Raw genomic sequence first — 12065 nt, 5'->3', positions numbered from 1 at the left:
ACTTATTCAGGATTTCCGAATGGTGCTCTTCATTTATTTGTAAATCGGATTTCAGAAGATGCATAGGTATGATCAGTGATTTTTATTAATTCTTGTTCTTGAATGCCAATGCGAGCCATATTTGAAACTGCTGTGCATCGACTGGAGTGGTTTGTAATTTTATATATATATATATATTTTTTGACGTCCAGACCAGCGCAGTTTCAAATGTTGGCAAACAAAGAAAGAAATGCTAGGGACGCGATAAAATTAAACAAATGCTAGGGACGCGATAAAATTGTGCGATAAGCAGCCATGATTGTTTGAAATACGTCCTTTCGTACCGTTTTATTGGTCAAAAGTAGTATGACGTAATAAGAGTGTAATAGTCAATGAAATAGTACCGTAGTAGGATTAAGAAGTCTAAACACCCCGATATTTTAGCGGTATCGGATTTGAGTCGACTGCAGGTGGATTAATTTGATGTAGGCCTAATCATCAGCTGCCGCATTCCTTGATATTAAATAAATGCCGTCGCGCCGGTCAAGATAAAGTTTCTTCTGGCTTTCAATATAATTATGTTGTTTCCGATCAAGCGTCATCTTATATGCTTTACGGGGATGACAGTGTCGATGAAGAAATGATAATTTGAATGCTAAGTGTCATTGTGGATATAAACTATAAATTAATAATAGGCTATTTTTGATTTGATTTGTTTGAATGTTGAAAGTCATTGTGGATGTGAACAATAGTTAGTAATATTCCTAATTAAATCTAAAATTTTGTGGTAGAATTATATATATATATATATATATATATATATATATATATATATATATATATAATATGCCTATAATATGGGTGTTATGTGAAATACATTTGTGCGCACTATCTATAAAAATAGTAAAATGATGAATGTACGACGATTTTATGCTAAAGTATGACATTTTTCATAAGTTGGTACGACGGTTGCGTTTCCTTTATCTGGCAACCCTGACTATACGAGAGATAGTGAGTGGTTTCTATAACTGCGAGATGCGAGGTCTGCGCACCTCGCATGCGTCGATTCAGAAAACGAAGGCTTTACAATCTCTGCTATGACTGCGTTGTCTAGACCAGCGATACTCAACCTGAGGACCATCTGGGGGGGGGGGAACAGAAGATAATGGGGGGGAATAGCGACCAAAATAATAATAATAATAATAATAATAATAATAATAATAATAATAATAATAATTTGTTAAAGTTGTTCTATGAAAACTTAAACATCCGACTACTTTGCGTTAAATAAAAATATAATTTAATTATTTTCCTTTTAAATTAATGTCTTCAATCTTTGAATTCAAGATCCAACAAAAAAAGTAATACTATGGACAGAATTGAAAAAAAAAAGAAAAAGCATTCAAAAGAAAACTTGACATTTGTAAAGCCTTGATTTTTCTGAACCGACGCGAGATGCGATACCCGCCTCGTACAAATCCGGACTACACGAGAGATAGTGAGTGGTTTCTATAACTGCGAGATGCGAGGTCTGCGTACCTGGCAACTATAGAAACCACTCACTATCTCTCGTGTAGTGTGGATTTGTTAGAGGCGGACCTCGCGCCTCGCACGCGTTGGTTCAGAAAAACTCAGGCTTAAAGAATAAATTGAGAAGAATATGACATATGTTAGTTGATTACACACAGATAATAAGAAATAAAAGAGTTAATATAGTAAGCTTGCATGTAAATAAAACACTTGGAACATTTTGATCACTATTTTCCTGCTAATAAAAAAATGTTAGGGGTTTAAATTTCCTGGCTGCACAATATCCACAGCTCTGTTCAGTTGTCATAGAAATTCGAGATTTCGAACGATTGCTGTTTTGTTAACGTGATGAATTCGTTAAGCGCCCTTCTCAAGATTCCATTTTCGACATTTTACGAAGATAAAGTAAAAGTAAAAAAATAAACAGCCCTATGCCAGAATTAAATATTGTGTGTAACAATGTGCCAAAATTGATAGGTGGTGAAAATATACCCTATAAACGCATGCGAAAAACAATTATTTTGACAGTAAACGTATTTTCTAATAGTTTATTCCTGGACAAAATACGATGTCACGGATCTTTACATCTTAGCATATTAGCTAAAATGAAAAGCACTAAAATCGAAGGAACACATGAATAACTTAACAATTCATTTAATGATACGTTTCTGGCTCTAGCCTGTCTCAGAAACAAATGGACCGAATTAATTTTTCTTTCTTTCGTGGACGGATAGAGTTTATCATACCCTTTAAAATGATGTATCTGGAGATAGGGAGTGCAATTTTAAATTCAAAAATGGGATCTCGAAGTGAAGGAAACAGTAAATTAAATCAACAGAGGTTTTGAATTTCCCCCTCGAAAACTAATAATATTATTATTATTATTATTATTATTATTATTATTATTATTATTATTATTATTTAACGACGCTTTATCAACTGCGATGTTTTCTAGCGTCTGAGTGAAATGGAAGTGATAATGCCAGTGAAATGAGTCCAGCACCGAAAGTTACCCAGCATTTACTTTTAATGGGCTGAGAGAAAATCCCTGAAAATAACTCAGCCAGGTATAGCTCGCGCAAGGAACGATTACCGAAAAAACAGTGGTGCGTTACTGTTTGTTTTGACGTGTGTATGTAGGCACTCCCAGGGAGCGAGAGATGCGGGCCGATGGAAGTAGGCTTACTGCCTCTTCCAAGGAGATGACATCGCCTATGGAAATGAAGAGCGTAGCAAGATAAAAATTCGAAGCGAATTAAACAAGCAACATTATGTTTACGAATAAAATAATGATACACTGCGAGGGAAATGCTCCATCACTACATAATAAAATAAACGCACTTGAAACAAGACACGTATTCACATGCAGTGGAACTGAAACTAAAACCGTAATGTAACTACAACAATGCAAGACTGATTCTATTGATGTCGTTTCTCTTCCCACTGTACTCTTGAATATCATTCAAATTATCCCATGACCTTTCCTGTCGCCTGCTCTTCCTTATCGAATTGTTTCGTTCGCATTCCTATCGTCGGTAATCCCTGCTTGCGAGACCTATAACTTGTTCCAACCATGATTTTAAACGCGAACACGCTCGTTTTACGGTCAGACATGCTAACCATTACTCCACAGCGGTGAACTTTATTATTATTATTATTATTATTATTATTATTATTATTATTATTATTTCCTAAGCAATATCAGCCTTCGTATTCCTGCTAAGGATTTAAGATATCATAAATTGTTCTGCAAATCTCTTTCTCCGGTCTGCAAATGTATAAAATATGCTAATTTGCATGGATCTAGCTTGGATCCATTTAATGTGTAGTATTTACTTTTGGAGTTTTATATCAGTTTAATTTATGACTTTTGTTCAAATATGTATTATAATATTGTTTTCGTTATCTTTTATATCATTTTGTAGTTTATTCATTTATATGATTCCATCCTTACATTTTAAATTGCAATTACTTTTATTTGTCATTATTTTATGCATTTTAATCATCCATTTTATTGTGTCTATCCAATGTCATTATTGTCGTTAATTAATTTTTGTTTTTATGCGTAAGAATTATTTTATGCACTTTTATTGTGATTTTATCATATTGTAATTATGCTTTGTGCTGAACTGTTATTGGCCTCTGGCTGTTGTACAGCACAATAAACAATAGTAAATAAATAAATAAAATTATTATTATTATTATTATTATTATTATTATTACTGTCACTATCAGTGAAATTGTCAACGACCGCCACTGATATAGACGAAGGCGGACAGTATTCACTGTTTGGATTCCACACGTGTCTGTGGAGGAACACAGTTTTTCTCTAATATAAATACCATCGAGTTGTTCCTGAACGGAAACAAGGTATCGAAGAGGTATTTTGATTACCCGCTACGTGTTATGCAAGAGCGACCCCTGGGATCGTGACCAGCAAACCAGTTTGGACGCTTCCCTTTGTTATCAATTCAAGTGATTTAGAATTTCAACTTTTACCAAAGCAACGAATGAAGGTGCTCAGTGCTCAGTCGTCGCTCAGACGACGCACAAATGTTTCTCAATGGTATTAAATCACAGAGAGTGATAATGCAAGTAATTCCACACTGTTCAGCAGTTGTTGAGAAGACTTCATTTACATGTGGCATTAATTTCGAATTCGAACGCAGCATGGATCCATATGGCACGCTGCAGTGAAAGTGGACGGATTCTATACAAATAGCTAAAGCATATAGATACATCCTGCACTTCAACAGGATTGACCAACCTTGTTACCTCATTGCGTGTCTCGTCAGACAGAACATGTTAGCTTTGCATTCTTTGAAGTACTTATATACGAATAAAAACTGATTAACTGACAACAACGTACGTAGAGTCTGTGACAGACATCTTTCACACTTCGTGGAAGCCAAGGATTTAGGTTCGATTCTCACCTAAGTCATTTATTGTTATCTCTTGTATTGCTTGCTGTAGGTCTAGGTTCTGGTAGTACTAAATGTACACTACAGTAGTTGACTCTATGTTCATAGTTCAAAAATATAAATTTAAAAATTAATACATCTTGATTATACAACTTTTAACACTATATCACTTCGGAATATATATTATATATCTTTCGCGTGTTAAATATTACAGTACCTGGTTAACTAGTTTCAGCCTCTTATGTGCCATCTTGAGTACTGGTTGTGCTGGTCTTGGCGCCTTTTATTTGCGTTTCCTGTGGGGGTGTGTTTGTGTAGTGTAATGTGGAGTCAAAGAGAGTGTGTGTTCCGAAATTGAGTTGTGTGTTGAGAATTTCATTTGGATGTGTTTTTGTGTGTCTGTATATTTCATATTGTTCTAGTGTGTTTAGTTTCTGGCTTTTTGATTGAATATGTAGAATTTCCATGTCTGTGTTCATGTCTCTGTAGGTGTGGTTAGCATTTGTGATGTGTTCTGCATATGTGAAAGTGTTTTGTAGTTTTGTTATGGCTGTGATATGTTCTTTGTAACGTGTTTGAAATGATCTGCCTGTCTATCCAATGTAGACGTTGTTGCAGGTGTTGCATTTGAGTTCGTATACGCCTGTGTGGTTGTATTTGTTCGTTTGTGTTTTTTGTGTGTTGAGATGCTATTGTAGAATATTATTTGTTCTGTATGCGATGTTGTAATTTAATTTCTTGAATCAGGTTGCAATCTTGTGTGTGTTTTTGTTTTCATATGTTTTGTTCTTGTGTTTGTGTTGTATTCTTATGTTTTTTGTGATTATGTTGTGTGCTTCTTATTATGTTGTCTATCATGTTATGGTTGTATCCGTTTTCTTGTGCAATGTATTTGATTGTGTTTAGTTCTTTTTTGTAGTCGTGTAGGTTCATTGGTATGTGGAGTAGTAGGCCTATGTGTACCATTGTTCGGAATGCAGCTTGTTTGTGCTGTTTTGGGTGATTGGATGTGTTGTGTATGTGTGTTGTTGTGGTTTTCTGTAGATTTTGAACGTGTTTTTGTTGTCGACTTTTGTTATTCTGATGTCTAGAAAATGTATGGATTTGTCGCTTTCAATTTCTAATGTGTAGTGTAGCTTTGGGTGTCTTTTGTTTATGTATTGATGAAGGTTTTTAATCTGTCGTCTACGTATCTGTGCCAATATAATATGATATCTGCGTATTTGTTGTTGTCTTTGTTTAGTACATATGTCTGTTCTATGTGGTATAGGAATATTTCTGCTAGTAAGCCTATCCATGGGAGATCCCATGGGTAGGCCTTCGGTTTGAATGTATTATTTGTTAGCCCATTGTATGTGAAGTAGTTTTGTTTTATGATGATGTCCGTAATGTGGATGGTTTCTTCAGTGCGTTCTTGTGTGGTGTGTTGTTGTTTTTGAGCATCTCTCCTTGTATTTGTAGTGTATCTTTTATGGGTATGTTTGTGTATAGGTTGGTTATGTCATAAGTTGCTGATGTTGTACTGTGTGGGATATGTTTGTCTTTTATTTTATTCACTAGGTCTATGTTGTTTTCATTGTTGTCTGTTTTTCAAATTTTATGTTGTTTCTTATGATTTTGTCCATGTATGTGGCTGGTTTGTGTGTTGGTGCTTTTCCATGATTGACTAACGGTGTGATGGGTATACTTTCAATATGTATTTTCGGTAGTGCGTTTAGTTTAGGTGCTTCTGATTTGATTGGTTTTAGTTGTTGGAATTGTGTGTCTGTTTTTGTTTATTGTGTTTTTTATTATGTTGTGGTAGTTTGTTGTAATTTTAACTTCCTGTTCAATTTAGATATTACATGTTCAATACATACTTTGAGGTTTTTAGTTACATACATTATGTACGTACATTCAGGATCAATAGTACATAAAAATTCGAACATGATGATGATGATGACGATGACGATGATGATGACGACGACGATAGAAAGGGAGGAGTAGACATAGAAAAAATATAATAATAATAATAATAATTATTATTATTATTATTATTATTATTATTATTATTTTATTTGAAAGATAATAATAGTACAGTTTTGGTTGGCACTCCCGATGAAGCAAAAGCTTGTAGCCGGGAGTGGAGTTTACATTAAATAATGAAAAAGTAATTTTACACGCTTAACCTACTGTACTGTACTATAGCCTACTGTATAAAAGTTAAACGTCGTTATCTATTCCTGCGAAGTAATTACCAAGCTGCGGATTTTTAGGCACTAAAAACAGTTGAAATAGGCAGGCAAAATAGGCATTCAAAATTCTAAAATAGGCATTTAAAAAGGCACTAACAATTTCTAATTCGTAATGGTCAACACGACCATAGCGTAGCATTATATACTACTTTCTATAGGAATGTCATTATGGCAGTGAATAACTAAGTATTCGTCCAAATGTTATAATGAGAACTGATGCTTATTATCTTTAAGAATGTTCTTAAATTAGGAGAAACTCGCACTTCACATGAAGTGATGGGGCAATACTTCAGGGATCCAATCTCAGCTGGGAACCAAACTAGTGGGAACGCAGTAACGTCAATGTATTTTCCAATCAGTGCTTCTGATGACTTTTGCTTTGGCATATCTCCTCGGTATACTTTACGTATTACAGCAGAAAACTCAACTACATACTCAAATCACAAACTCACAAAACGGATACACAGTTTAAAACAACTACCCTAGTCAACTACCACAATGATTCATGCGGCTTTCGAAATACATTTTTTCTTATTGGTTCATTTTAAATTATTCGATTTCTCCGCGCTCTGTGGGCAGTAAAACGTAACACACAGACTTATCGATAGTTCTGTATCACTTCCCTCTGCTGGATAAAAAAGGAACAAATTACAGATTCAAAAAAATATCGATAGAATGGTCAGTAAATTCAAGCATAATATATAATATTTAGGCAACTTTTAGGCATTTATAAGCACATAGGCATTTACTAGTGAAATAGGCAATTATAGGCACTATATAATTCGCATATAATATTCACAATGTCTTAAAAATTATATGTAACCTAAAATCTTCCGCCTTCAAGTTAAGGATTAAAATAGGCATATAGGTATAAATCCGCAGCTTAGTAATTACCAGGGAACGGATTTATATGGACTAAAAATATATGAAATATGTAAATATATATGTAGTTATTTTTACCAAAATATGGAATTAAATATGGATTTTTACCAAAATATGGAATTAAATATGGACTTAAAATTATAAAAAAATGACTATGTACGTTAAATATTGGTACATTTTAATCAAACTAAACAAAAAATATAATGGACGTACCTTATCTTCCAATGTAGTTTCAACAAAACACAATTTTTATTGTCTGTTACCATAACAATAGGTTACAAACATTTCTTTCAAGTGCTGAAAAGTGAATCTTCTTCTATTGTCTCTGAGGATAGATTTATACTGACTAAAAGAGCGTTCGACGTCACAAGAAGTAACTGGTACATAATTCAATTTCACAATGTCTGCTGGGGATAAGTCCAAGTTAATCTTCACTGTTGATTCACCACTCATCACAGCAACAACCTTTTGTAGTTCTTCATATCCAGGGTTTTTTGAAAGTACAGTGTCCACCTTAGCTCTTACTGCATCTGCAACTTTACCTCTACCACGATTCAGTTGTTCCACAGTACTATTTATAATTTCAAAACTTTCAGATAGTGAAAGGTGCCTATTTTGGAGACTTTTGAGCGTTTTTATGATGCATGAAAATGTATGCTGAATGTGAGCTAAGTCATTCTTCACACTTATGTCACAGGTAACTGTTTTCGCAGTATCAATTGAGACTGCATCTTCAGAGTCCAATGCAAGGAGAACATTGTTAATAGAGTCTATATGTTCGGCATAATATTCAACTGCTTCTAGCCATGTACCCCATCTAGTTAAAATTGGCTTTGGTGGCAATGGAATTTCAGGGTACATTTCTTTCAACACGTTAACTCTACTGGGAGCTTTGAGAAATACTTTTTTCACTGATGAAATCAACAAATCTACTTTAGGGAAATTGTCTCTGACCACTTCTGCCACACGATGAAATGCATGCGCCACACAAGTAAAATGAGTCAATTTAGGATATACAATAGATAATGCTTGTCCAGCTTTGACCATATAAGGGGCAGCATCGCTAATAAAGAATAACACATTATCGTACATAATACCCTTTGGCCACAGGATACCCATAGCTTCGTTGAACAGTTTAACTATAGTTTTGTTATTGCACTTTTCTAGAACATCACAATGTAAAAGAATTCGTTCAGAATATTGTTCACTTAACAAACCGATAACTACATTACCAACAAGTCTACCTTCTTTGTCGGGAGTCTCATCAATGGAAACCCAAATTGAACTATCTTTAATTTCATCTCTTATCTTCTGTATTGTCTCATCGTAGATGGATGGAGCATACGTCTTCCTAAGTGTTGACTCATCCGGGATTGTATGTTGAGTATATTTTTCAAGGAATTCCCTGAAGACCTTATTCTTTAGTTTGTAGAGAGGAATATCAGCAGAGATGAGAGAACGGCACAGGTCGATGTTAAACTCAGATCTTACATTCGATGTTGTTGGTTGTGTTAAAAACAATTGTCTCTGCTTGGAATTTAGTTGTTTGTTGGCCTGATGTTTACTAGTTGTAATGTGTTGTTGCACCAGGAACTTTTGTGTAGATGATACTGCACACTGACACAAATTACAAAATAATATTTTATTGTCAGTTGATAAACCATCTTCTTTAAATTCTGAAATGTAACTTGTTAGTTTTGATTTTAAATTGACTGAATGACGTACTTTTGGCATATTTACCGTCTTTATAGTATGATTTACAAAACTGAACCTATGTGTACTCTGACTGGCATTTAACTGTTGAGCTGCACAACTGAAGTCTGTTAAAAATTTTAAATTAAATTAATACAGTTTTGTAACTTACTTTCCCATTGTTGATAGGACTGCTAATTTTCAAATAACTCTGATGTTAAAGGGATTACTGAACATGTGTTTAAATCTCTATTGTTGAAATGTATTTTTAAAAGTTAATGGAATTTTGTTTTGTTTTATTGTTAAACCTAATATAATATGGACTGTTTTATATGAAATATGGAAAATATATGGAAATTAACGAAAATATGTACTAAACTCTAAAATATGGAAAAATATGGAAAATAAAAGTAGGATTTTTCAACCCTACACATTGTGAAACATAAAGATAATGCAAAATATAAATTATATTAGCTTTATAAGTAAATATGTATTTACATATAAATCCTTTCCCTGGTAATTACCAATCTCAAAAGTTCAGCATTGTATTTGTACATCCCTGTACCGGGTGTATCTTCCTACTAGCATCGTTGCCAATATTCTATACAAAGAACTGCCGCACAATGTCTTCATTATGCGTGCTAGTCTGTATGCGTACAAAATTAAAAGAGGAAGACAAATGTGTATCGGACGTTTACTGTATGGGAAGCGAAAGTTCCATGTAGGACTATTGGCTACGAAATGCCTATTAACCATGGGAAAAAGATAGATCAGAGCCTTAAATGTTACAAGGATAATGCATGCAATTAAATCATTTTAGGCATTATGACATGTTGCTCGACTGGTGGCCCATGAAATTCTCTTCCCTGGAATCTTGCCGTGTTTGAGTTACTGACGCCAAACAACTTGGAGTGCTGCATATCATTATACTTTGTAATAATAGGTGTGTAACCTTCCATTACAGAGCTGATTATTTACATTTCTCTCATGGATCAGTCGCTGTGACACGAAAAGATGAAAGATTTACCACCAAGATTTCATGAATGAGAAATCGTGAATCAAAAACCTGAAGTATAGTATTTTACGATGATTATTATAGTATTAATTTCAATGCTTGAAACTATATTTTCCATAAATATATGATCAGAAATCTTGTGTGAATATTGATTACAGATTTTGACGCGTTCACGGCGATTTTCTGGAACCTAGTCGTTTATTCAGAGATCAGGATCTTTATGTGTACAAAGACTGAGCAACTGAGCCCAAATCACGACAAGACTATGATGTTTCTTGTCATGCCGACAACTTTATCAGGGAACAAAATGAGTAAAGAGAAAAATTAAAATGACTTACCTGCACGATGAGGAGGAGTAGAGGTCCCCTCATCCCTCGCTACGGTCCTGAGGCCCTGGAACAACATCGATTTACCACGATCAATCATTTTTACGAATTATATACAGTGTTAATGTATTCAAGATGTTCATTACATAATTTTGGTTGTAGGTTATTTTTCAATGTCCACATTTCCTGCAGCTTACAAGGGAGTCATGAAATTTATTGATGTTACATCCATTGATTCTTGCTTTCACTCTCCGAATTTTATAAAATTCTGTTTATAGAATGATTTTAGAGGTCATTATTATTTGCAATTGAATAGCTAAGCGGAAAAACATTGCAAGCGCGAAATTAAAATTTTAAGAGAAGAGAAATAGAAACATTTGATGCTTAGCATTGTAAAAATTTCCCACACCTCCTAGATTCTACAGCGTAAATTGAAGGTTCTACATTCATTTTCAACCAATAGAGTTCAATACAACATAAAACATAGTACGTGTTTGTATTGAAACATTGCAAGAGAAATAAAATTTCGTTTGCAACGTTTTTCCACTTAGCTACTCAATTATATACTTTCATTGTTTAAGTGTGCTAAGTGATGAAATTGGGATGGAAGTATTACAAATCTATCCGTTATTCAACAGGAAACAAAAGCTAGATTATTAAGAATTTTAATTAAATGTTATATATGTTGATGTATCCATTTCAAGTTCACCTTTTGATAAAAGACAAAATATATCGTAAGATCTGAACTTACAACAATTCTGCTAAATAATAACTCATGATATTATTTTAATGAATTTAATTAACCTGATTATCGCGAATATTAAAATCTGGGCGCCTTAGAAGAATTGAATATATTAGGACAGTGTTTCTGAAACCTTTTCTATCGTAGAACCTGATTTTAGGCGATGCGCTACTGAAATTTCTAAAATCCACGATTTTTGAGATAGAGAGTTGAAATTTTACTGAATATGTATACCAATATCATAGGCTAATCACATATTATACATTTCAATCTTTTCTCATAAACACTTAAAAGAATTAAATTACACTTATTTTGTTTTTTTTTTATTTTTCTTAGTAAAAATCCCATTTCTAAAAATATTAGTACTCTTTTTCATAGCCTATGATTTTTTCTTAACCTCCGGGGTCCTGAGACATTTGTTGTTTTATTTTTAAAATTCAATATAATTCCACGATAAAAAAAGTCACTGACATGAGAAAAAATGGTTAAAAAATCTGTAGGTTACAGCTAGGGCATAAGTGCAGGTATATTATACTATACTTCGGGTCTCCGCACATACATCTTAAATCATAATCATGTATGAAGTATAGTATAGTATACTATATTTTTTCAATGTTCAAACGTTATTTAAAAATAATACTGCTTTACGTATAATTCTCTAGCAATGAAACTATGCTGAACACAACCAATCAAATGCTCCATTTCACAACAGAGATATTCATGAATACGAGTAAGTAAGCCAAG

At 33.6% G+C, this 12065-nt stretch overlaps 1 protein-coding gene and 1 long non-coding RNA gene across 2 annotated transcripts in view; one reads left to right on the top strand and one right to left on the bottom strand.

Moving 5' to 3' along the window:
• The window catches only part of LOC138697690 (uncharacterized), a 420021-nt gene that overhangs the window by 100728 nt on the left and 307228 nt on the right, over positions 1-12065 (top strand). The gene's annotated exons all lie outside the window — the stretch shown is intronic.
• LOC138697684 (mucin-2-like) overlaps positions 1-12065 on the bottom strand; it is a 215654-nt gene that overhangs the window by 183311 nt on the left and 20278 nt on the right. Inside the window, exon 2 of the mRNA XM_069823143.1 lies at positions 10592-10646. Within this exon, the coding sequence (XP_069679244.1) occupies positions 10592-10624 (33 nt within the window). The 5' untranslated portion in view covers positions 10625-10646. The remainder of the gene's footprint in view (positions 1-10591; positions 10647-12065) is intronic.

Source organism: Periplaneta americana, chromosome 4, assembly GCF_040183065.1.
Source record: "Periplaneta americana isolate PAMFEO1 chromosome 4, P.americana_PAMFEO1_priV1, whole genome shotgun sequence".
NCBI classification, from domain to species: Eukaryota; Metazoa; Arthropoda; class Insecta; order Blattodea; family Blattidae; genus Periplaneta; species Periplaneta americana.
The sequence above is the reverse complement of the archived record's forward strand: the minus strand, read 5'-3'. Positions and strand labels throughout refer to the sequence as shown.